Source organism: Culicoides brevitarsis, chromosome 1 (assembly GCF_036172545.1).
Source record: "Culicoides brevitarsis isolate CSIRO-B50_1 chromosome 1, AGI_CSIRO_Cbre_v1, whole genome shotgun sequence".
Lineage (NCBI taxonomy): Eukaryota > Metazoa > Arthropoda > Insecta > Diptera > Ceratopogonidae > Culicoides > Culicoides brevitarsis.
Genome location: NC_087085.1, coordinates 42,067,610 through 42,093,560, shown reverse-complemented (window position 1 = coordinate 42,093,560; position 25,951 = coordinate 42,067,610). Strand labels below are relative to the sequence as shown.

Genomic DNA, 25,951 nt, shown 5'->3' with positions numbered 1-25,951 from the left:
TAAAGGACCCTTATTTTTCTTCATGTCACATCCCCGCATCACGTGCTATAAAAACGTAACGTAACCTTTAAGCAACTCGCCATCTTGCTGCGCCATAAAAAAAGTGACAAACGTCATTTCCATCGTCGTCGCATTCAGATCGGGTCCGTATTTTTGCCTGAATTTGCCTGAATTTTGTGCTTTAAAAACGTGAATCTGTGATTAAAACGCCAGATTAAACGCTTATCTACGCGAAAGAATTCAAATAAAGGACATCTCCGATGTATCTTACGGCAAAATAGTGCGTCAAAGAAAAAAATATAAATTCCTATAGTGTCCGAGACGACGGAAAAAAAAAATTGTTCCGTGTGTAGCGCGAGCAAATAGAGAAACAACAACGCAAAGAGAAGAGTCCACACACAAGGCAGTGCATGTTGTGTACGTGTAATAAATAAATATATAATAAATATACAAACACAGAGCAAGTGTATTAATAATTTTTATATTAAATGCGACTCTCTAACACCATCAAGAGCGACTCGGGCAACCACTACTAAGTTCAAACTAATACTATCACACACACTCTCGATCATCATCATCGCCAAAGCACCACATCGCCAGCAAGAACAAAAATATAAATATACGAAGGCAATAAAAATAGCGGTATTTTGTCAAGAGCGAGACGAGCCCTGATGTGGCAAAGTGAGCGCTTTTTTTCCGCAAAACGGAAAAATCTCTAAATTAACTTTTTTCTTCCTTTTTTCTTTTTTTTTCACAAAAAATCGCTTTAAATTAATGTGCGATTGTGTGTGTTGCTTTGTTCGTCAATTAATTAAAAAATTAACAAAAAACACTTTCTTCGCACACATTCAACACACTTTTTCACGCACACGCCAAAAAAATTCGGCTAAAAATCCAAAAGGAATTAAAGCAACTGCTACTCGCGAGCAACCAAAGGTCTCTGAATTAGTTCAGCCCGACATTTTATTCGATAAGCTGATAAGCACGGTGAAGGAAGCTGCTAGCTCGACACCCGCAATCATACCTGGAAGTAATGCCAAACGAATTTTTCACGTTTTTTTGTCTGTTTTGGCTGTTCCCTCATTTTTTTCTCCAAAAAAAAATTGCACTGTAAAAATTTTTCACTCTAAATTTTACAATCATCATCATCGTACTTTGTAACACAAAATTTGTAAAATAATCCATTGTTCAATTTTATTTGCTTCAATTTTCGTATGAGAATGTTTCTTTTTTAAGTGCCTTTTGTTGTTGCTCTGCTATCATTTAAATTTCATTCATTTTCATGTCTTGCCTTCATTTCAAGTTCTAAAAAGTGCAGAACTTTCATCTATTTACGTTCTTGCTATTTCGCTATTTTTCAAAAAAAAAAAAAAAATAGTTGTGAATATCTGTAGACAACAAGAAAAAAAAATACAAGGAATATGGCAACATTTTCTGAACCGGTTCTCGGGCATATTCACAATAATTCTTGTTGTTGTTATCTTTTCGTAACAGCACAAAGAGGAAATAGGCATGACATCGCGGAGGAATAGAGAGAAATTATTATTTTTATCGAGCAACGACGAATGTAAAACGTAAAGCGGGGATACGAGAAATTAATGATAATTTTATTGGTGTGGTTAGAAAACGGTATAAAAATATTTTTTTAAAAAATGAATTTAAATTTTATGTGGAAAATTACTGAAGAATTATTTGCAAAATATTTTTTATCTACGATTTTAAAGAATTTATTAAAGGAAAAAAATTATTTTCAGTTTCTTTTTGGACAAAAAATTCTTCTTTTTATATAAATAAACAATATAAAGATGTAAAAAAATTTTTTTAGAATTTTTAAAGATCTTCTTAAGCGTTTTATTCAAATTAAAAATTTTTAAAGTTTCTAAGCTGTTTGATTTTTTTTTATTAAAATATTTTTTTTAATTAAAAACATTTTTATTAAATTTTATGAATTTTTATTTTATATTTTATTTTATTTTTTTTAACGAAATTTGAAAAAGTTGAAAGAAATTATTTTATTTTTTATCATTTTTTTTTAAATTTAATTAGCTTTGTAATTTATTGATTGAAAAATTTAAAAAAAATTAACTATTAATTATTTAGTTAATTAAACTTAATTAATAAAAATTATGAGTTCAAAATATTAAAAAAAAAATAATTTAATTTATTTTATCTTTTAAATATATTTTTTAAGATTTTTAATTACAGTCTTGCATTAATCAAAATTTATTAATTATTTTTTTATTTGGGTCAAAAGTCGAATTTTTTATAAATTTTATTTTTTTTGAACTATTTTAATTTTTGTTTCTTATCATTTAATTTTTTCTTTAATATTTTTATGTTCGAAAAATAAAAAAAAAAGTTTAAAAAATTTTTTATTATTAATAAAAATTTTTATGAATTATTTTTAATTTTTAATAAAAAAAATAAATTTTTTTTTTAAATAAAAAAAATAATTTATTAAATAAAAAAATTATAATAAATAAAATAAAAATAAATTTTATTAAACTCCCAAATAAATTAAATTTAATAAAATTTTCAAATAAATAAAATTTTATTAAACTTTAATCTCCAAAAAAAAAATTAGCACATAATTTTTCAACAAATCTTTCGGATTTATCTTATCACTTATAATCAGTTATTATCTCTCTGTCCATTTCGCTCCATTAAACTGTCATGCCTATTTCCTTCACAACACACTAACCATTTTTCTCTTCTTCTAATTCACATAAATAAATGGTTACTTCGTTCTTGCTGTTTTTTTTTCATTTTTATTTTTTTTTTCGCATATATTCGAAAACACATAATATTATGTTACAGCCATGTCAGCTTATTTGTTGTAAATAATCTCATTTAATTTATACATAAATACAATTTTTAACTTAAAATTCATAAAAAAGTAGATTTTTAGCATTTATTTAGTGAATGTGAGACGCAATAAAAAATTCGCTCTGTTTTATTAAAGAAAAAAAAAATCAAAAGTGCTCTTGTGTTTTGTTGTTATAAATATTTCAATTTATTTTAATTAAAAAAAAATAAAATTCGTTAATTAATTGTGCAAAAAAAAAAAATAAATAAATAAAATTGAGAAAAATAAAAAAAAATAATCTGTTGCAGGAAATAATTCTAATAGTGTAACAACAGCATCATCTTCTTCTGCAATAATTCCGCAACAGCAACCATTATCAGCAACAAAAACAACGTTATTTCAAACAGCACAAACACCACAACAACAAACACAAACCATGGATAGTAATAAGACAGCTGTACAAAATGGTGAAACAAAAAAGAACGAGGTAAGTAGTTTTTTTCGTCTTTCTTTTCTGTGCCGTTTATTTTTTTTTTTGTTATGTATACAAAATAAAGAACGTATTCCATGCATGTCTGTTATAATAAATAATTACTCGAGACACACATGTGTGTTTGTTTTATCATCAAAGCATTTTTTTCTGCGCTGAATATTCTTTTTTGCTGCGTTATGTAAGAAAAAGTGACTTTTTAGAACATCTGTGTCTCTCTTGTTTCTCTCTTTTTCTTCACAAAATCTAATCTAGAATGTCGAAGGAGACGACCGGTTTTCATTCCAGACACTTTAGAGAGAAAAATATAAAAATACGAATAATAATAACAGTAAAACGTCGCACATTATCAACATGCAAACACCATTAAGGCACCAAAATTATTATGATTGGCTTCCAGCACCGCTAATCTAGTTGTTATTATATCATTATAATTGTAGATATTCTTGTCTTTTTATTTTTTTGGTGCCTTTTTGCTGTTGCCCGACGACGACGACGAATGTAACAAGCAAATCACTCGACCGATCCATCGACCATTGTTTATATGAAAATAAAAAAATGAACGAATAACGTGTGCCATGTAAATTTCTTGCGAAAAAAAGAAACGATTTTGTTTTATGTTGTTTCGATTTATTTATAGAAAGAAGAGGAAAAAATAGTGTGGCCTGTAATAGTTAACATTTTTTTGCTTTTTCCTATATTTTTTTTACACTGAGGGAAAAATAGAGGAAAGTAGGTGAAAAACTAACGCAATTAATGGCATGTTGAGACTGTCAAGATTTTTTTTGTACTTGCTATTTGAGAATAAATAAGTTCTGTAGTCAAGAAATTATTATTTGTTAAAAGTTTAGATAAACCACTTAAAAACTTTTTTCTTTAAGTTTTTTAAAAATTTAAAAATTTATTTTTTATTAAAATTAAATTAAAAATTTAATCTGAACTCATAAAAATAAAAAAAAAATTAAAAAAAAAAATTGAAAAAAAATAAAAAAAAAATTTTAAATTATTAAAATTAAAAAAAAATTTTTTATTCAAAAAAATTTTAATTTTAAAAATATTTTTTAAAAATTGTATATTTAAAAATGTTACAAAATGTAAATTTTAAAAAAATCTGTACTCGTATTGTATTAAAAATAATTTTAATTTCATTTTAAGGTCAAAGCTTTAAGACATTTTTTTTAATTTCTTTAAATCTAAAAATATAATAAAAATTGAAAATTTCATTAATTTTATTTCATAAAAAAAAATTATTTACAAAATTTATTTATTTATTGATATTTTTTAAAAAAATAAATTAATTAAAAATTTAATATGAAATTTTTTTTAGGTCTGTTTTAGTTTATTTTTTTTTTAATTATTTCTTTTTAAATTTTAAGAAACAATTTTTTTCTAAATTTTATTTTTAAAACAAATTTAATTTTTAATACAATATTTTGAGTTCTGTTTAATTTTTTTTTAATTTATTTTTTTTTAAATTTAAAAAATTTTTTTCAAAGAAGTTTGAGGTATGCAATGAACATTACTTCTTATTTTTAAATTTTTTAAAATTTTTGATGAGTTTTTGCATAAATTATTCAAATTTTTAGCTCATAAACCTTCTTAAGGCTTATACGAACAATTTTATTTATTTTTCACTTTGATTCATAAATTAAAATTTGAGTTAAAGCGTTACAAAATATGTATAAATTTCGAAAAGACTTTTTTAGAACTACAAAAATTAAAATTTATGAAAAAATCTAAAATTTTAGAAAAATCTTATGCTTTAAAATTTTTTTCTAAAATCTTCGTTCAAATCAAAAATAAACTTCCATGCCATTTGAGAAAAATCTCTACATAAATATTCACTTCAATCGACCACAATTACCGGATTTCAGCAGAAACACGACACTATATCTAACAAACTATCAGACAGCACAAAGGGACGTTGTTTGAATTAACTTAGATAGACAAACAAAAATACAATGAAGTAATTAGTGTCGCGGTTTCTGGATTGTGACGTTTCTCATCGACTCGAGCAAAACACCGCCCAAGAATCAAATTCGAACGATGCAATGAAGTTTCGAAGGCAGGAATGTAAATAGTAAAATAAAATTGCTCTCGAGTTATTTTTAAAAAGACGACAAACGTGCACTTCATCGCGTTATGTAACGACAGAAACGTTTCAATCCGTGACTTTGCTCGAAACTATAAACTTTAGATAACGATCTGTGTTAATCTACCCAATGATGCTTTCAATTAAAATTAATAACTGATATGAAAATGTCAACATCATCACAGAGACAATGCCATATAAATAAAATTTCTCGCATATACCAATAAAAAGTATAAACAATTACGAGCAAATGCGACGCAGCACGAAACGTTGCGATTATTTTATTTATTCTGTACTCTGGAGACTCTCTGCTGATCGAGTAAGTCGACGTAAGAACTTTTGAAAATTACTTGATTGACGTCTTCATATCAAAGGTCAGACAAAACTTTGATAATGACAATAAAAAAAACCGAGGCACGGGACATTTTTTTTTCTCGAGTGACGTCAAACTTTTTGAAATCTTTTTCCGCATCCAAATTCCAAACGCGAAGATGTTCAAATTTATTACTCAAACAAATAAATTAAGAGCTCTAATTTTTTTCTTATTCGTTAAACAAATGGCAAGCTCATGAAAAAAAAAATAAATTAATACAAAAAAAATCTCACGATTTATTTTTATATTCACCGCAAATAAAATAGTTTCGCGTCGAAAGTGTGCTCAAAGTAATAAAGAGAGAATGAAAAAAAAATCAATCAATTTCCACTTCATTAATTTTCGTATTTAGATACGCGACGGACACGATGAGCGACATAAAAACAAACAAACAGCATGCCGGTCGACGAGAGTAAAACATACTCATCTTGTGTCTATTTACTTTTTTTTTGCACACGATTCATTATCAAAGTCAAGGTTAAATGTTCGCAAAAAATGTTTTTGTTTTGTATTACAGCATTGGTCAGTCTCACGAACGATTTTATTCACTTTTGCTTCCATTTTTCTCGCCTTTTATTTTTAGTCAGTTGGTGCGAAAAAAAACTTTGTACGTTTCTTGAATGAACGTTGTGTAGGCATACATTTTTTTCTTAATGTTTTTTAATAGAGGCCGTAAGAATTAGATAATTTAATAATTGTAGGTTCTTGTGAACTTGAATTCAGAGCAAGTTCGTTTTTTTCGTGGTTTTTGTTTGAAACAGAGAAAATTAAGTCTGCTCGTGTCTGGTTTGAATGCCGCGATATTGTATTCAAATGAGAAAGAGAGATATTTAGTTTAGTTTTTTGTATTAAAACCTGACCTTTGACGTTTTGTGAATAACTTGACTCTTTGACAATAAGTTGGTTCGTCATGATTTTAACTTTTTTTTTCACGTTTTTTGTGTGTTTGTGAGAAATGTTGGGCATGCAATTGAAAGGAAAGGGAAGAATAAACAAAAAGTTTTTAATGAGAATTGTTTTTAGAGGTCTTTGCGAAATCGATAAAATTTTCTTTGGGACAATGACGAGTTTCGAGCTTTAGGTTTGTTTTTACTTTACTTTACTTTACGCCTTGTCTCTTGTCCGAAGATTCGAGAGTGTCCTCATGTTGAGCAAAGAAGGTTCACGAATTGTCGCTATCTGGTTCGTCGATTCGCAAGATCTTTCAGATCCCAGAGGTTAGTTGCTCAATGTGAAGAAAAATGGTTTTTGTTGAAAACTAGTCTCATTTTAGAACGTATAAGAGATTTTTCAAACATTTAGTCACAAATGGATCATTGAATTCCTTTCCAAATCGTTTTATCATGTTCAGTACTGAGTTGGCTTTTGCAAATTTTGTTCAAGTTGAAATCAGTTTGTTTAATTTCGGTCTCTATACTTCTCCTTCAAGTTTAAAATGGATCTTCAAGCCATCTAAAGCCCTTCAAAATTAAAAAAAATATTTTATGTGGTTGAATCGTCGAAGTAAGTACCTTTTTCTATTTGAAAATATCTGTAAAAAGCAATACTTCAAAATTTTATTGAATTATTATTTAAAAATTTTAAATATTCTTACCTTTCAGCTACGATATCCTAATCATTAGACAATATGGGACAAAAATTACAAAAGCTGCGATATCCTAATCATTAGACAATATGGGAAAATTTATAAATTATCAAGGCTTCAAATTTTCTTCAGTTTATCCTGAGAAGCCTAAAAGTGTTAAAACGTGTCAAAACTTACACAGAAAATCCAAACCTCATTTGACCTTTCATCTCATTTATACTCACTTCCTTTTGTCAACAACTCTCCAACCAACATCAAAAAACCTCCTTCAACAAACAGTCCATTCAAATCTCTTTCTTTCTTTCTTCATTTTAATGCACTCTTTTTAAATAACGACACTCAAAGCTAACATTTTGCACACAAACAGGATGTTTACTCACGTATTCTCATTTAGTCACATTTTCCATGCCATCGGCTATTCATCCAAGGCCTTGAACTTTTTTTTCGTCGTTTCTTCTCCTTCACTCGATCTCGTATAACTTTTTTCTTGTTACATAATCCTTGCATCGTCTGCATTCCACGAACAGGATGAAAAGAATGTCCTGTGCATTCATGGGGAAAATGATATCCTGCCTACAAATTGAAAATTATTTACTCTCGACGGAATTAAATTCAAGAAACGTGCAGGAATTCTCTTTTTTAGTTTTCGAGAAGCTTCACGACAAAAAGTGATAACTAATTAACGAACAAGTACAAGTAATTACAAGTTTTTTTCCCGTCTCACATGTTAAGCTAAGTGTATCATGTCGCATCAAACGTTGCTCGAAGAGAAAAAAATCTATTCTAAAGTCGTATTATTTCAAAGACAGAAAAAAAGTAAAAATTATCATATAATTTACGCTTCTTTGCTTATTGTGTTTGTTTTTTTTTACATTCAGCTGCAGGAACTTGTTTCAAAAGTGATAAGTTCTATAAAGAAAAAAATGTACGTAGCTTTAAACAATGACACCTATTTAAAATACGATATGATAATGTGAAAAAAAAACACTTGTCTTGTTCCTCATACTCACCTACATTGCTGAATGTCGCTCGAGCGATATCTTTATTTACACACTCACCGCTTTAAGTGCATGCGATAAAAAAAAGTATATTAATGGTCTGCTGGATTCTAGTTGACATAAAAAGTCTTTTTTTTTGTGGTTATGATTTGACTCGTCAACTTTTTTGACAAGACAAACACAAAAAATTTTTCATCACCTATCATAATTTCGAGAGAGACAATTTCTGTCATCATCAACTGCCACACGTTTTTTTTCGTGAAATATAGCACGCGCAATTTTGTGCAGAAGACAGACCGACACTATTTATAGAGTTGCCAGAATGTATCAATATCTGTTATTTTTTTTCTGTATTTTGCATTTCATCTCAATTTTATAGTTGCACATTGCAATGTGCAATAATAACCTTATACACGAGACAATTAGACTAGATCAGTATTGATGATTGGGCACGAATCCAAGTTATGCGTTTGTGAAATATTTGGGTGAAAAAAATATGAGAAATTTTTGGTATTGCAGATTTTTGCAGTTTTATTGATTTCTGTGGAATTTATTGATGGCACGAATGAGGCAAAGGTTGGAGAGCTGTTCAAAAACGACCTTCTAAATTGGATTTTATGAATTTTCTGAAAAATTAATAGAATTTGATAAATTAATGTTAATTAATATTAAATTGAATCAAATTTTAATTGAAATTTTTATATAGTTAATTTGAAAAATTTAGAACAAAATGGCGTCATAACGAGATCATTTTTAAAAATTTTTTCTGACATATTTTTTAGTATTTTCGTAAAAATATTCAATGATTTTTACTTTAAAGTTTCTTTAAATATTCTTTTAAAAAATAAGAAAATTTGAGGTTATGTAATTTTGTGATCGATCTAAAAAATGGCGAAATTCTGAAACTTACTTTTATTGATAAAATAATTTCATATATTGACTTTGACGTCTTTAAACTTTAACCCAAAAAATTAGTTATCTAAAAAAAATAAAACTTTGAGGTTATGTAATTTTAAGATCGATCTAAAAAAAATGGCGGCAAACTCTTTTTGTTATGAGAAAATTTCATATTTTGACTAAAAAATTTTTATAAGACTTCAGAAAATATTCAATATTTTCAAACTTTAACTAAAAAAGTCTTTAGTTTATGTAATTTTGAGATCGGTCTAAAAAAATTGCGAAATTCAGAAAAAAATAAAAATTTGATATTTTTTTAATCATTTTAAGTCTTTAAAAATGGCAAATTTTACTTAAAAAGTTTTTTTTTTTTGAGGTTATTATTTTAATCGATTTACGAAAATTAATTTTTTTTAAAATTAAATTTTTAATTATTTAATATTTAAAAATTTTCCCGCCAAAAATTAATTTTCTTATAAGAAATGGAAATTTTGAGGTTATGTCATAGATTTTCAATTCTGTTCTTAAAATGCACAAAATTGCACACATTTCTTTGTCTCCATTATTTATTTACTGCACAATTGAAGTAATTGTCGTTTGATAACGAACCAATTGATCGTTGTCTGTGTTTTGCCAAGTGTCGAACAGAGGGATATCGAGCTATTTCCTCATACTTTCCAAGTTATTTTCTGCAAAAAATATTTTTGCGCAGCAGTCGATCTCGGCGTCGTCGTAGATTTTTCAAATTCAATTTGTTTCAATCAATTGGATAACAAAAAAAAAACTCAAACAAAATGAAAACAAAACAGCAAAAAAAAATGTGTGTAACAATAAAACACAATTTATATTGGGTCACGGTCCTCCTCGTTCGTCGTTGTCGTTTTCGAATCGAGTCATTTTTGTCGTGTAGCTGCCGCCCCGAAGGAATGACAATGATCAATTTTATTTAATGTAAACATTCATGCTGTTCTTGTTCGTTTTATACAGACGATAAAACAAAAATACGTCGCTTTTTTTTGTAAATATTTACACAAATATATAATAATATAGTAGTAATAATAAAGGCACAATGGGAATGGGAATGGACAGTGATAGAAAAATCTGGTTTGTTATTTGTTTGTTTGGCTCGTTTGTATCATCAATTATTTATCATTTGATTACTTTTTTAATCGAATTGTGATTGAAGGCACGTATGTTTCGTCTCGAATTTCATCAAGAAGCGTGAAATCAGGTTGAACTTTTTCCGTTGAAAAAAATAACAAGGCAACTCCATCAAATGCAAATGAAGCCAAAGTAGGACGAAATTCTTTGACAACCGAAACCTATTTATTATTTATCGTGTTTTCTTCACTCAATAACCCAAAAATAGGCATTTATTTGTTTTTTTCATCACTATTTTCGTACTCGATCGATTTCCATCGCAATTATTTTTTTTTGTCAACGTCTTTTGTCATGAATTTTTAAGAAAAAGTTGATACGTATTGACGTCAAATGACACGCAAAGAGACGTTGATGAGTTAGAAAATACCTCAAGCTATCATCAACGATTTTTCTACAAATTTTTCTTCAACGTGAAGTGACAAACATTTTCTGTCAGTCTGTCTTTTATGAAATTTTTATAAGAGGTCACGTTTTCAGCAGCTAACATGTCATTAACTTTGGTGACTTTTTTCCAATTTTTTTTTCTACAAAATTATTCTCTTATGAGTAACTTTTTTAAAGCATCAACAGCTGTTTCTTTCTCCATTTGAGGAATGCATAAATGACTTCAATATTGACACAACTGTAACAGCTTCTCCTCCCTGAAAAATGCCAACAACTTGAGTGTTTTTTAAAATATTTATCAGAAATTTACATCTCTTGTTAGACTTGTAAACAATTTGTCACACTTTGATAAAGAACGTGGGTGCCTGCCTGCCAAGTAGGATAGAAGTATGTATGACAAGTCACGTTATAATGTATACGTTGCGTTATATTGCAACAGATCGATGATGATAAGGATTGGCATAACATTAATCTAATGGCACCGAAGATTTCCATTCGTGACACTGTTCTCGTTTTCTTGTTGTCGTCGTCGATTTAGCTGACATGCGATGAACATGAAATTTTTCCAATTATTTTCGAAATGTGTCATGAACGTTTTCGTGCGATATCAATTAAAACTGCGTAGAAATCGCTCAGTATCTAATCGACTTTTTATTATCAGGTCATCAAATATTTAAGATAATAACTTGACGTCATCTTGTATTAAAAATCAATTTTTTTTTCTTTTTAATTTTTAGACAAATAACGGAGTAACGTCACAACCGCAGTCAGTTCCGCCGTCAAATGCAACAAAATCACCGCCATCAGTTAACACATCCGCTGCATCCCCAAACAATAATCACAGTAGTACTCCGCCGCCTGCATCGCTATTGCTGGGAAAGAACAACAGCATAACAGGTCCATTCACGAAGAAAGATTCGACAGTCACGAAACGCATCAGTTCCAAATATAACACGAGTTCGCAGCAAGGCGTGGAAATTGAAACATTACCGCCGCTTAAAGGTAAGTTTTTTTTGTTTCTAAAATTAGCAGTAAATGCTATTTATGGTAAAACTATCAATTCAATTATTATTTTTGGAACTTTATTTTGAGTCAACTTTGAACGTCATGGAATTTTTATTGCATGCAATTTAGATATTTTTACGCAACGACGACGTCAATAGTATTTTTAAATAGTCTTCAATTGATTCAAACTTAGAACTAGATTTTATTGATTGAATTTTCGTGAGAATTGTTAGAGCTATGTCAGTCACGTCAAACAATAATTTCGCATCATTCACACCCAATCAAAATAATAAAAATAAATAAAAAGTTTTTTTTTGTTTTACGTTCGTACATAGAGTGGTAATAATAAACGCCTTACCGTCGTCATAAATCTTGTGAGTACGCAAAGTAAAACAATGCGACCCTCTATTAAAATTATTTTATAAGAAATGCGAGGTAGGTAAGAAAATTCAAAATATTTTGACGTCACGCTGCGAGTGATATGATGTTGTAATGAGGCTTGAACTCACAGAGACCTTTTTGGCATCATGCTAATACGATAAGTTGTGTGACATTTTATTGAAAAAAGTAAAGTAAAGGAAAAAACGTAATTTGTGGTATAAACAAAAACATTAACGATGTGTAATATGCACATCAATTCAATTATTATTAACAGTTTATTGAGGCAGACAACGTACTCGGAATTAATGAATACAAAAAATACTTGCATAGTTTGAAAGGCTTTTCAGATGTGAAATTGTAAGAGCGCATTTTTGTCTTTTTAACATAAAATTTAATTTTTTTGAATCTAATTAAAGTTCTTTCATTAAAATATTTTAGGTACTAAAGGATTTATTTCAATTTAGAAAAAATTCTAAAATTTTTTAACTTACCTAAAAGATGGATGCATCTTGAAAGTCAAGATTGATGTTGATCGAAATGCTATCATTGGAGAAACATCGAGAGTTGACCAAAATAATGTTTGCTTTTGACCTTTATAAGAGAAATTTTAAGTATCTGGAACTTTGCGACAAGCTCAAACGACATGTACTGACACGCCAACTGAGAAACGGGAAATTCTTCGAACTGAAACCACTTCTTGAGAATCATATACTGAAGTGGCACGGCTGACACAATGATGCCATTGCTGAAATCCAAAGCCAAAACTATCCCGAAAAGAATGTTAACCAAATCAATTGAACGTTTAATAAAAAAAAATACCATCCAGAGTTTTCTGCTTCAAAGATTTTTAACAGATTCGCAATATCCTTCAACAACCTTTCACATCACCCGATATCAGCATTTCATCGAAAAATAAATTGCATGAGATTTTTTGATGGTTTTGTGTTAGTTAGGCCTAAACTAATCGAAAAAACCTAAATTCAAAATTCTGGAACGAGCTCTTGAGATTTTAGACATTTTTAGTGCATTTGGGTATATTTAAGTACCTCTTTGACATACCCGATCTCACTGAAAATGCATAGAAACACTTGAGCTCATTTTAGAATTTTAAATTTAGGTTTTTTCGACTACTTTAGGCCTAACTAACACAAAACCATCAAAAAATCTCATGCCATTTATTTTTCGATGAAATACTGATATCGAGAGTTTCTCACTTATTTGACGAAAAGGATTGAAGAAATTTTTAGCCTGAAAGAAAATCAAATTTTTCATTAACTGAAGAAGTCAAAACTTACCTCTAATGATAAACTTGATACACGGAAAGACTTTATCACATCGTTTAATTTTTATCTAACGAAACGCACTAAAAACACTTTAGTATCTAATATATTTATTGATGTTATAATTCATTATATGAAGTTACAAGCGTGCGTGTTTCAGTTTTATAATTGAATGAATATGTGCCAAAGTCTCTCTCACTCCCATTTACAACAAACACAAAAAAAAACGAAGAAGCAGCAAAAACAAAAAAACAACAGCAGACAAATAGCTTCTTGTTAGTGATTTAATTAATAGATAAATATGAAAAGTATGACGGGAATGCAAGATTTCTCATTATGATTTATCGTGCAAGTAAGCAATGCACTTTGTATGACAGAGATTCATTAATCCCGGTTTTTGCGCTCCAATTCGCGCTGTCAACAGGAAATGAAACTCGCCGAGAGGAGTTTCCATAGAAGGCAGTTTCACTTTTCATTTTTATTATTACCTTCAACCCGCGGATTGAAAACACATGTTTTTGTGTAAAAAAAAACAGGCAAAAGAATTCATGTAAAATAATAAATAAAAAAAAAGTCTGTTGGTGCGGATGATTGATTTTATAAACGAAATAAATTATATAAACGAGTAATTAAAGGCGCGTGGTGAGAAAAAATTTGTAGCTTGCAGCCTGTGCGATGAATCACGAATAAAAAATGTTCAAGAGTTCAAATAGGACAAAAATTAGTTCAACGTAGAGAAAGGAAGGAGCCATTAGCATAAAATATATAAGAGACAGAAATACTATGGGGACATAAATCCCATTCCGTAGTTGGACCAAAGGTGTTTGCGGCGTAAATTTTGTCGGTAAAAAACATTAAATTATTCGAGTCACGCGATACAGATAATATTTAAAAGTTTTTCGAGTATTTATTACGCGGCATGACGGAGAATATGAGTGCCAAAGCTCTCTTTCCAATTCAAAAACTGTTTATTTTGAAGCAATTGTCTAGTTATTGCTACCTCGAGAGATAGTTTTCGTGTAGGCAGAGACACCCGGCTAATCGTAGGTACAACAAAACAAAAAAAAAACTTGAATAAAAGTTGTTCTCTCTCTTTTTGCGACTCCGCAAAATAAATGTTTGCAGCCAAACCAAACGGAAAAATACAAAGTCGATGACATTTCGTGTGCTAGTTTTCCATATAAATAAAAGCTTGCATGCACATAGCGGGTTTTTGGATGTCATCGAGCAGTTGCTTAGCTGCATGCAACGATAAATTTTTAATAACAACATTAAAAAGGGTGTCGATGTACGGATTTGTCTGCATCGTAAAATGAATTCGAAAAAATTAATCGTCCCAAAATCAATTTCCTAGATGAAATTTGTTTATATTAAAAATATAATAATAATAATATTATTGGAGAACGTTCAAGGTGAAATTCATAAAACTATTTGCATATCTCGCTTTGCCTTTCTTTGTTTATACTGCGAAAAAAAAACGCCGAGTGTGATATAATCAATGCTCGGAATGCTCACGAAATCCCCAGAAGAGTATTCGAATAATTTATCATCATGAATAATAATAAATACTAACAAGAACGAGATTGTGTGTAATTGAGTTGTTTTGTGAGCAAGAGCAAGGATTACTTATTTAGTCGCAACGCGCAAATAAATCGATCAACAAATGTCATTTTCGTTAGATTTACTTTTTTTTTCGATGTTGATAGACACTTTACTTTCACTTGCATGACAGATATTAAATGGTGTTGCGATTCAAGGTCGCCGCATGTCATGCAGAAAAAAGGATTATTATGGAAGAGATTGGATGTAAGAGCTCGAGATTTGTTTTTATCAATTTTTTTTTCATTGCAAATTTTCGCATTTTTTAACATATTTTTTTAATTTGTTTTCAAGATACTGAAGATCAAATTTAAAAAGTTTTCGTTACAGCTTAATTTTGACTTAAGGAATTAAAAATTTTTAAATTAAAAAAAAAATTAAATTAAAATTTTTAAAATTAAATTTAAATTTAAAAAAAATTTAAAATAAAAATTAAATTAAAAAAAAAAATATTTTAAATTAAATTTAAAAAAAAAAATTTTTAAATAAAATTTTAAAATTAAATTTTTAAAAAAAAAAAAAAAATAATTTTTAAAGTAAAAATTACTGAAGTCAAATAAAAAAACTTAATTCAATTTTTTATCTAATTTAAAAAAAAAAATGTTTTTCTCAAAATTTGGTAAATTATTTTTTTTTTGCTTATTTTTAAAGTAAAGTTAGATTCAAAAGACTTTTAAAAATTTTTAAATCTTAATTTTTAAAAAAAAATTTAAATTACATAAATTTTAAATTTTTTTTATGTTTTTAAATAGATTATTTTAAAAATCAATTATTAAATTAATTTATTTTTAAAAAATTTTAAAAAAATTTAAAATAATAAATTTTAAAAAAAATAAAAATCAACATAAAAAAAAAATTAATTAAAATTTTTTAAATTTATTTAATTTAACTTAATTTATTATTTAAATTTATTGATTAATTTTTAATTTTTAAAAAAAATAAATTTTTCTTTTTTAACAAAAAATAAAATAAATTTAAATAAATAAAAAAAAATTAAATAAAAAAATTAAAAATAAAAAAAAAAAAAAAAAAAAGTTAAATAAAAATAAATAAATAAAATTAAAAAAATAAAAATAAAAAAAAATTTTAAAAAAATAAATAAATTTCTTACCCGTCATAATTTTCATAAAAAGCCTAATTGATGTATTCATGATCTCGAAAACTTCCATCCTTGACATTGCAACCCCCAAACATGTCGTCGTCACTTTGCGTGCTTCTAACATTGTGCTACAAAATCAAACGCTTTATTTGTTGTTTTTCCCCGAACTCTATCACAAAACAACAAATTAATTCCTGCACTGCACAATCAAATCAGACGACGACGACACCGACGAGAGACATGATGTAATACATAAATTGTGAAGTAGATCATCCATAAATGAATAAATAAATCTAAAGAGTCCCATATTTTATTGGTCTCTCGTGGTAAACAAACATCATAAATAGTGTCGAGTGTAATAATCATCATTATAATCATGAAGAAAATATTATTTTTCATTACCATATTTATATTTATGATTATTAAGTCACTTCCATTCAGATGCTGTTCGAGCCTATTTTTGTCACATAAATTATTGAAAAGGAAAATTGAAGGGCACAAGGATAAAATACCTTTTAAACTCATTAATTTTTCATTTAAAAATTTAAATTGAGCGACAAAGAGAGGCTCTCATTAAAAATTTATTTTGAAAAATTAAAAAAAAAATTAGAAAGTCAAAATTAGTCATGTTCCGAACGATATTTGCCAAGAAATTTTTTGTCAGCATTCCGCTACATCTCTATTTTTATTATGGCAATTAATTAATATTTCACTCGGCTCAATTCAGTTTTTCCTTGCCCGAAATTACATTGGAGGTTTATTTATAAATTATAAATAAATAAACAGATTTGTCGCTCTAAAAATATTCAAAACCCACAAAAAAATTCTCTCACCGATTTTTTTTTGTGTCTTTTTTTAATTACCGGTCTTCTTCTTCTTCATCATCATCATCAGTTTCGTTCATTCATGCAAAATTGTGTTTATATTTAGCTTACCGGTATTAAAAATATTTTTTTTTTATTTATTGCATGGCACTTTTTTTGCGGAAATGACTTTTAATGTGCTTTTCTGTAGTAAATATTTTATAATAAAAACGACAAAAACAAAAATAGATTCATAAAGTATCAATTAAGTCAAACAGCGACTCGAAAAGGCAGTTTTTACTTTAAATGATGTGACTAATCTAATCAAATAATTTGATATGCACATGATAAATTAGGCGTAAAGTGTTTGTTTGGACTTGATTTTTCTGTGAACAAAGGAATTTGGTGACAACTGAACTAAATTCCTCAGAAAATTTTATTTTGTCTCGTTACATAAGAAAATAATAAAATTTTTGTGAATGATGTTTTATGACGCGATTAATGAAAATGATAAATAAAGAGAATAGTAGAAATTAATGCCAAAAAAAAAAGTTTTATCGTTCAAATGAACTTGAAAGAAAAAAAAAGAGAAAATTATTGTGACGCTTGTTGTTGTCGTTTTCGGGATGACGTTCTTAGAAGAGGTATATTTTTAGGCACAATAATAATAAAAATGAATTCTTTATAAGTTTTCGTTGTCTTTTTTGTTGATTGGCGTCATTTGCGACGTATCGTGTGCTAATAATAAAGAGAAAATCGTCACAGAAATATTTTTGCTGTCTTAAAAAAAAACAAATAAGTGAAACTAAAGGATATTTTAAGAAATTTTGGAAAGTGTTAAAAATCCGGAAAATAAATTTTAAAAAAATTAAAATGTTCCTAAATATTAAAATAAAAAAAATAATTTTAAAAATTTAAAATTAATTAAAAATTTTATTTTATTCAAATTTTATTTAATTTATATTTTTTTAATTTAATTATTTTTTTTTAGTTTAAAATTTTTTTTTTTTAATTTTTTTTAAAAAAAAATATAATTAAAAAAACAAAATTAAAATATTTCAAAATATTCAAATAAAAAAAATTAATAAATATTCAAAAATTAAAATTTTTTAAAAATTTTTTATAAAAATTTATTTTATTCAAATTTCATTCAATTTATTTTATTTTTATTTTTTAAAAATTAATTAATTATTTTTTAATTATTTTATTCGAAAAAATATTTTTTTTATTGAATTTTTAAATTAAAAAAAATTATTTTATTAAAAATTCAAAATTAATTTAAAAAATTTAAAGTAAAAAAAAAATTGAAAAAAAAATTAATTTAATTTAAATTTGTCAAAAATTGATACAATGATAATATTTTCAATTAATATTTTTTTATTTAACAATATATTTTTTTTTTAATTATATAAATATATTTTAATAAAAAAATTTAAATATCTATAAAATATTACTTTAATTAAAAAAAAAAAAAATAAAATAAAATAAATAAAATCAAAAATTAATCAAAAAATATTAAAATCTAAAAATATCTTTTTATTGAATTTCAAATCACGTAAAAAATTAAATTACCTTTTAGCGAAAATAAAAAGTTCAAAATCCCTATTACGCATTCCGACATGACAAAAATTTCCTTTTCCAGTTGCATGCCAAAAATAGAATCCTCGTAAAAAAACTGCAATAACCATAAACCAGCATGTTTTTTGTGTAAAAATAAATAAATGTACAACTAAAAACTCAGAATGACGGCGGCATTATTTCCCCTTTCTCTCCTGACGAATAACCGGTGTTTTACTTGTTATACATTTTTTTTGCTAATAATACAATTTCCTTTCATAATTCACCGTTTCTTGTTCATTTTCTCATTGTTTTTTTTTATTTATTTACGATAATGTTCTTTTTTTTTGCATTATTTATTTACAAATTCATTTTAAACCTCATTCATAATAAAAAAAGAGACGCACCTTCAAAACATCTGTCAAATGCAAGAAAAAAAACCAGCCGGCACAGGAAAATTTTTTCGAGGGAGGGGAATGGAAAATTTTGTGTGTGAGAATTTAACGTGAAATTTCGAGAGAGAGGCGAGAAAAATTAATTCTCTCAGAAAATGTGGAAAATGGGACGTTTCAATTTATCGATCGGCATTTCCATGTTCATGTTTGCTGTATGGAGGTACGGGATGGATTACAACGACGCACGAGGAAAAACACAAACATTCATTCATGAAGTAAATTTTTGCTGGAAGTTAGTTACACTTCAGTATTTCAGCGGAATTGTCGCGTTCGGAAGGAAAATTGTGCATTTAGAGTAGTGTGGTTGAGAGAAAAAATATTTTTTTTTACTGAAAAATCATCAAAAAAACCAAAAGTATTGAAAAATTACAGAAAAAATTCATAACATCAAAAAATCAATTAAAAAAAGTGAAAATGAGTCAAGAAAAGAAAATTTTAAAATAATCTCAAAGGGCGGCATTAAAAAAAATTTCTTTGCAAATTAAATTTGTGGCAATAAATTGAAAGAAACCTTACGTTGAAAGAGGAAAATTGTAGAAAAAATAATTCTTTCGCGTCAATAAGTACGAAAAATAATCGAAATTCGTTCACAAAAAATATGGCGAACATTTTTCTACCGCATTATTGTACGTGTTGTTGGATACCGAACAAATAAATACGGAAAATTGTTTATATTCTCGCTCTAGCTGCTTGCCTGCCTTGCATTTAGAACAGCTTGAAACGTATTTCGTTGGGGTTGGAAATATTTACGCACACACACACACAAACGCACACTCGCAGGATCCATTGTTATCTATTCGATTTTGGGGACATAAACAACCAAAAATATGATAATAATGATAGTGATGTAATAAAATAACACCCATAAACACCGAAGAAAGCAACGCAACATTTTCGAGTGTTTTTTTCTTCTTCTTCGTGTGTCTGTACTTGCACAATAAACTTTTTATCGCACGTACGTGGCGAAAAGCCGTATTCGGGGGATAAGTAGATTTTGTAACAGGTTGGAGAGTTCGTAGATTAGATTAGGGTAGGCAGGAAACGATTTCTAAGGAAGGCGAATAAATTTTATATTTTCACTTTTTGTTAGTTACCCTTAACATTTTGTCGAAAAAATTAATTTCATAAAAAATTAATTAAATAAAAAAAAATATTTTTTTAAAAAATAATAAAAAAAAAATAAAATTAAAAAATATTTAAAAAAATAAAATTAAAAAATATTTAAAAAAAATAAATTTAACAAATTATTAAAATTAAATTAAATATTTAAACTATTTAATGTTAAAAAATTTATATAATTAATTGAAATTTTAAAATTTTTAATAAGATTTAATATTTTTTAATTGATTAATTTAATTGAAAATTTTTCTTGCAATAAGAAAAAATAAGTATATTCGTATTTTGATTCAAAATTCTATAATATTTTATTACATAAACATTTAAAATCAAAGAAAAAATATTTTATTAATATTATTAATATAATTTTAAAAATTTTTAATTTATAAAAATAATATTAATAAATATTGTTAATTTTAATATAAATTATTTTTTTTATTACGATAAATTATTTTTAATTTTATTTTCAAAAATTTTATTAATAGTTTTATTTAATTATTTATTTTTTAAAAATTTAATTTAATTTTTTTATTTAAATAATTTCTTTTATGTTCAATTTTAATTATAAAAAAATTTAATTAATTAATAATTAATTTTATTAACAAAAAATTGTTAATTTATTATTAATATTATATTAATTTAATTTTTTTTAAATAATTTTAAATTAAATGTATTTTTTTAAATTATTTTATTAATTAATTAATTTATTTATTTTTGTATAAAAAAATAAATTTTAATATTTTTTTTTAATTTCGTAAATTAATTAATATATTTTTTTATTTAAAATCCAAAATTAAATTAAAAATATTTTTTTCTTTACTTTTTGACTAAATAAAAAATCATCATTCGACAAAAAGTGAAATTATTCAACTTATTCGCCTAAAAGAATTTTTTTCCATGTTTGGGGCGAAAGAACAAATAAAATAAATTGATTTTTTCCGTGAAAAGCGCTTATCGATCAAATATTTTTATGTGAATCTTAATTAAGATTTATGATTTTGCTCGGTACGTTTCCATTTTTCCCTTAAGCAGCCATTAATGTGACATGACACGACCTGAGAATGAAACTAATAAATCTCACACGCGTCTCACTTGACTCTGATTGATTGATGTTGTGTCTCTGATATTAATTTTAAAAATTAGTTTGTCTCCCCCGAGGGCGTGCTTGTGCAAAGGAAATTGAATGAACCTTTTTTCTCCCCTTTTTTAGCTTTTCTGTCCTCATGTAACGTACATATCTAAAAAAAAACGTAAAAAAATTAATGAAAAAGTGATAAAATTACGGATTGAAGATTAAAACGATAGCTGCCGGTAACGAAATTCATTATTCCGTGGCATGGGTAGTCAAGCAAGTAATACATCTTATCCAGTTGCTTGTGTTGTAATTGGTGCAGGTTCATCGGGCGGTGGCGGCATTCCCAAATCACCCTCATTTCACAGTAGTTTAGAGCTTGCCGAGGCAACGGGACGCCAAATTGTCTCGCCCGAAAATTGTAACTACTTTACGTTCGCATCTCCCGCCGAAATGAACAATTCTTCTGACGAAAATCCCACTGCCGGCAACGGGTTTGTCGCGAAGACAATCCAAAATTTCTCGCGTTTCCAAAATAACGTGACAAATAATCAATCGGTTGACAATGAAAATAACGACACATCATCCAATAGTCTAACAAGAAGTAGTTTAGTTGGCAGTGTTAGTAATAGTATCGCTAATCGCATCAATAGTATTAATGACAAATTAAATAATGGCACGAATAATTTAGTAAAGATGCCGCAGCAACAACAACAACAACAAAACATATCAACGAACGGAGACAATAAGAATTTACTGAGACCCGTAGCGGTTGCTGTCGTGAGCGGCGGAAGTCCGAGTCGTGCGCGTGATAGAAATAATTTGAATGGCGGCGTTTCGCCAAACTCAACAGTGAATGGATCGATTCCATTACCGCTAATTAAAGGTTTTTTTTAATGAATTTTATTCAAAGTTGACTCAAAATTAGAATTTAATTATTTTTTTAAATATTTTATTTTATTTTTTTTTTTTTTTTAAATTTAAAAAAAAAATTTTTTTTTTTTTTTTTTTTTTTTAAATTAATTTTTTTTAGTTATATTTTTTTTAAATTCAAAGAATTTTCTGAATTATTTTTTTTTTATTTAAAAAAAAATTGAAATTTTTTTTAAATTAAATTAAATTTTAAAAATTTTTAAAATATTTATTTTTTTAATTGAAGATTTTTTTTAATAAATTTTAATTTTTTTAAAATTTTTATTAAAATTTTTTTTTTTTAAATTATAATTTTTGCTTGATTTTAAAATCCAATGCATAATTAATAAAAAAAAACATTTTAAAAAAAAATTAATTAAATTTAATTAAAAATTAAAAAATTTAAATTAAAATCAAAAATTAAAAAAATTAATTTAAAAATATATTTTTAAATAAAATTTTCATAAAAATTTTTAAAATTAAAAAATTATTTTTTTTTTTAAATTTTTACCTCAAATAATTAAAATTTTATTTTTAATCATCAAAAAATAATTATTTAAGATATTTAAAAAAAAAAATTATTTTAAGAATTTTCAGCTAAGATAAAAATTTCAATCATTTTATGTAAAAAAATATTTTAATTTTTTTATTTGAAAAAAAAAATCTGAGACAAAAAAAATCTAATTTTAAATAAATTTGAAGCAACCTAATTGATTAATTTAATTATTTTTTCTCTCTTTGACAGATGCATCCACGCCCGCTGAACGTGAAGAGCTGTTCATCAACAAATTGCGACAATGTCGTGTCTTGTTTGACTTTACGGAGCCCTTGAACGACTTGAAGTTCAAAGAGGTTAAGCGATGCGCCTTGCAAGAAATGGTCGATTTCCTTATGAGCAACGAGCAACAGGGTATTTTAACGGAAGCCATTTATCCCGAAGCGATCGCAATGGTAATTTTTTTGCTTTTTATTCTAAAAATTGAGATTAAAATTTATTTATTTTCAGTTTGCAACCAATCTATTTCGTACTCTTCCGCCCACGTCAAATCCAAGCGGCGCCGAATTCGATCCGGAGGAAGATGAGCCAACGCTCGAATCGTCATGGCCCCATTTGCAATTCGTGTACGAATTGTTCCTACGCTTCTTGGAGTCGCCCGAATTTCAGCCGCAACTGGCAAAGCCATACATTGATCAACAATTCGTACTGCAACTGCTTGACCTTTTCGACTCAGAGGATCCGAGAGAAAGAGACTTTTTGAAAACCGTACTACATAGAATTTATGGAAAATTTTTGTCACTTCGTGCTTTCATTAGAAAACAAATCAACAATGTGTTTTATCGGTGAGTTTTTATTAAAATTATTTATAGTTGTTAAAAAAATTTAAAACACTTTTTTGATCACAGTTAAATTTTTAATCAAAAATTTTTGAATTATTTTTTTTATTTTGAAATTTTAAAATATTTAAAAAAAAAATTCTGAATTAAATATTTATTTTTTAATTTTTAAAATTACATTCGAAACAAAAATTTTTAATTTATTTAATTCTAAAAGAGTTCTGATAAAATAAAAAAAAATAAAAAATATAATATCAAAAAAATTCTTAATTTTTGAAGAAGTTAAATTTTAAATTTTTTTTTATTTTAATTTTTTTTAAATTAATTTTTAAAAAAAATTTTTAATAAAAATTTTTTTTTCGATTTTTTGGGAATTTTTCAATCGATAATTTTTTTGTCTAATAAAAAATTATTAATTTAATATTTTTTTCAGATTTATCTACGAAACGGAACATCACAACGGCATCGCTGAATTATTAGAGATTCTCGGTAGTATTATTAATGGTTTTGCACTCCCGTTGAAAGAGGAACACAAACAATTCTTGCTTAAAGTATTACTTCCATTGCACAAAGTGAAGAGCTTGTCTGTGTACCATCCGCAATTGGCTTACTGTGTTGTTCAATTTTTGGAAAAGGATCCCAGCTTAACGCAACCCGTCATTATGTAAGAAATTTTTCTTCATTTTTCGATAAAAAATTCATTAAAAAAATTTATTTTTTAGGTCCTTGTTGAAATATTGGCCAAAAACGCATAGTCCCAAAGAAGTGATGTTTCTGAATGAGTTGGAGGAAATTTTGGATGTGATCGAACCGGCGGAATTTCAAAAAGTGATGGATCCGTTATTCCGCCAAATCGCCAAATGCGTATCGAGTCCCCATTTTCAAGTTGCCGAACGTGCGTTGTACTACTGGAACAATGACTACATCATGTCGCTCATGAGCGAAAACTCGCAGACAATTATTCCGATCATGTTTCCGGCGTTATATCGCAACTCGAAGACGCATTGGAACAAAACGATCCACGGACTCATCTACAATGCCATGAAACTCTTCATGGAGATGAATCAAAAGTTGTTTGACGAATGCAACAGGAACTTTACCGCAGAGAAGGCAACGTAAGAAAAATTTTTATTTAAAAAAGAAATTTGAAAAAAAAAATTAAAATTAAAAAATTTAATTAAAAAAAATAATTAAAAAAAAATTAAATATTAAAATAAATAATTACAAAATTTTATTAAAATTTTTAAAATAAAAAAATTATTTTAAAAATTTTAAAATTAAAAAAAATTTAAAATAATTTAAAAAAAAATAAAAAAAAAAATTAAAAAAAAAAAAATTAAAAAAATCTAAAATTTATTTTCAAAAAAATTTAAAAAAAAATATTTGATTAAATAAATTTTTTTTTTAAATTAAAAAATTAATAAAATATTTTAAAAAAAATTTTAGTTTTCTATTTTTAATTGTTTTAATTAAAAAAATTTTCTTTTTAGGGAACACGAAAAACTAACAGAACGCGAACAATTGTGGCGCCAAGTCGAGGATCTGGCAAGAAGTAATCCCGTGTGGGAACAGATGATTGGCCAAATGGAACGAATAGACTTATCATCAAAAGACAACAGTAGAAATGACGACGAATATTTGGGTGATGGCAATGCAATCAAAATCGAGAGCATTGATCAAATGACACGAGAGGTGGATTACATTCGTTATTAATAATTATATTAATTGTTGCTTAGCGAAAAAAAAACAGGAAAATTCAAAGATTCGGAAAAAAACGTCAAAAAATCTCTTAGAAAATGCACAACAATCTCTCTCAAAAAAAAAATTGCTTCCTTTTTCTCACACATCGCTCTGTGTCTGTGTACAAAAAAAATATCATTGACTGTCTTGCTTCAACATTAAAAAAAAAATATCTCATAAAATATCAAAAAAATGTTAAAAAATAAGAGAAAAATCAAATTTGGAAAGGAAAAAAAATAATTTTAACACACATGATCTTTGTAGGTGAAAATTGAGCGGAACAATGTGATTAACAAAGAAAAACCAATGATGCGTCGTAAGTCAGATTTACCTATTGATTCGGGGACCGCAAGAGCCTTGATGAATCATGTACGCGCCGATGAATACTTGAAAACGCCACCCGATGTAAATAAGGCATGAATGAGATGATTGCATTGCTGAGATAACAAATTAACCGATTTTTTTCTTTTTTTCTATTAATTATTATTATATTATTATATACGATTAATTTTATCATTATTATTATTAATTTAGTCCATTTTGTAGCCGATTCACACATATATTTGTTATTAACATATTTTTTTTCTTCTAATTATTTGTCACTTTTCGTTTCGTAACACAGTTCATTTTATCCTGTATGTTTCGAAAAAATTTTTATACATTAAAAAAATTCAAATATTATGAGCTGTGTCACACGCATTTAATTTGTTGTCAAAAAAAATAAAAAAAAAAATGTAAATGCGTTTCAAACTTTTGTTCCTTCTACTTGTCTACTTCATCTTCTAAAATAAAAAATAAAATAAAATAAATC

The 25,951-nt window shown here is 26.7% G+C and overlaps 2 protein-coding genes across 2 annotated transcripts; both read left to right on the top strand.

Moving 5' to 3' along the window:
• The first annotated feature begins 116 nt into the window (after nucleotides 1–116).
• Nucleotides 117–25,840, top strand: LOC134827823 (serine/threonine-protein phosphatase 2A 56 kDa regulatory subunit gamma isoform-like). Its single transcript, XM_063840666.1, has 9 exons — nucleotides 117–417; nucleotides 3,115–3,293; nucleotides 11,524–11,788; nucleotides 22,811–23,016; nucleotides 23,072–23,406; nucleotides 23,834–24,064; nucleotides 24,123–24,515; nucleotides 24,891–25,092; nucleotides 25,405–25,840. The coding sequence occupies exons 2-9, from the start codon at nucleotides 3,243–3,245 to the stop codon at nucleotides 25,558–25,560; spliced, it is 1,839 nt and encodes a 612-aa protein (XP_063696736.1). The 5' UTR covers nucleotides 117–417; nucleotides 3,115–3,242; the 3' UTR covers nucleotides 25,561–25,840.
• Nucleotides 19,243–22,050, top strand: LOC134828121 (uncharacterized protein DDB_G0288805-like). The gene is made up of 2 exons (XM_063841093.1): nucleotides 19,243–19,320; nucleotides 21,292–22,050. Exon 2 carries the CDS (start codon nucleotides 21,418–21,420, stop codon nucleotides 22,048–22,050), a length of 633 nt encoding a protein of 210 aa, XP_063697163.1. The 5' UTR covers nucleotides 19,243–19,320; nucleotides 21,292–21,417.
• Nucleotides 25,841–25,951: the final 111 nt, after the last annotated feature.

Coding starts and splice junctions, on each gene's coding strand:
- LOC134827823 (XM_063840666.1), top strand. CDS start 3,243: ATGGATAGTAATAAGACAGCTGTACAAAATGGTGAAACAAAAAAGAAC. Junction 24,065..24,122: donor TTAACGCAACCCGTCATTAT/GTAAGAAATTTT, acceptor TTTATTTTTTAG/GTCCTTGTTGAAATATTGGC. Junction 25,093..25,404: donor TTGATCAAATGACACGAGAG/GTGGATTACATT, acceptor TGATCTTTGTAG/GTGAAAATTGAGCGGAACAA.
- LOC134828121 (XM_063841093.1), top strand. CDS start 21,418: ATGGGTAGTCAAGCAAGTAATACATCTTATCCAGTTGCTTGTGTTGTA.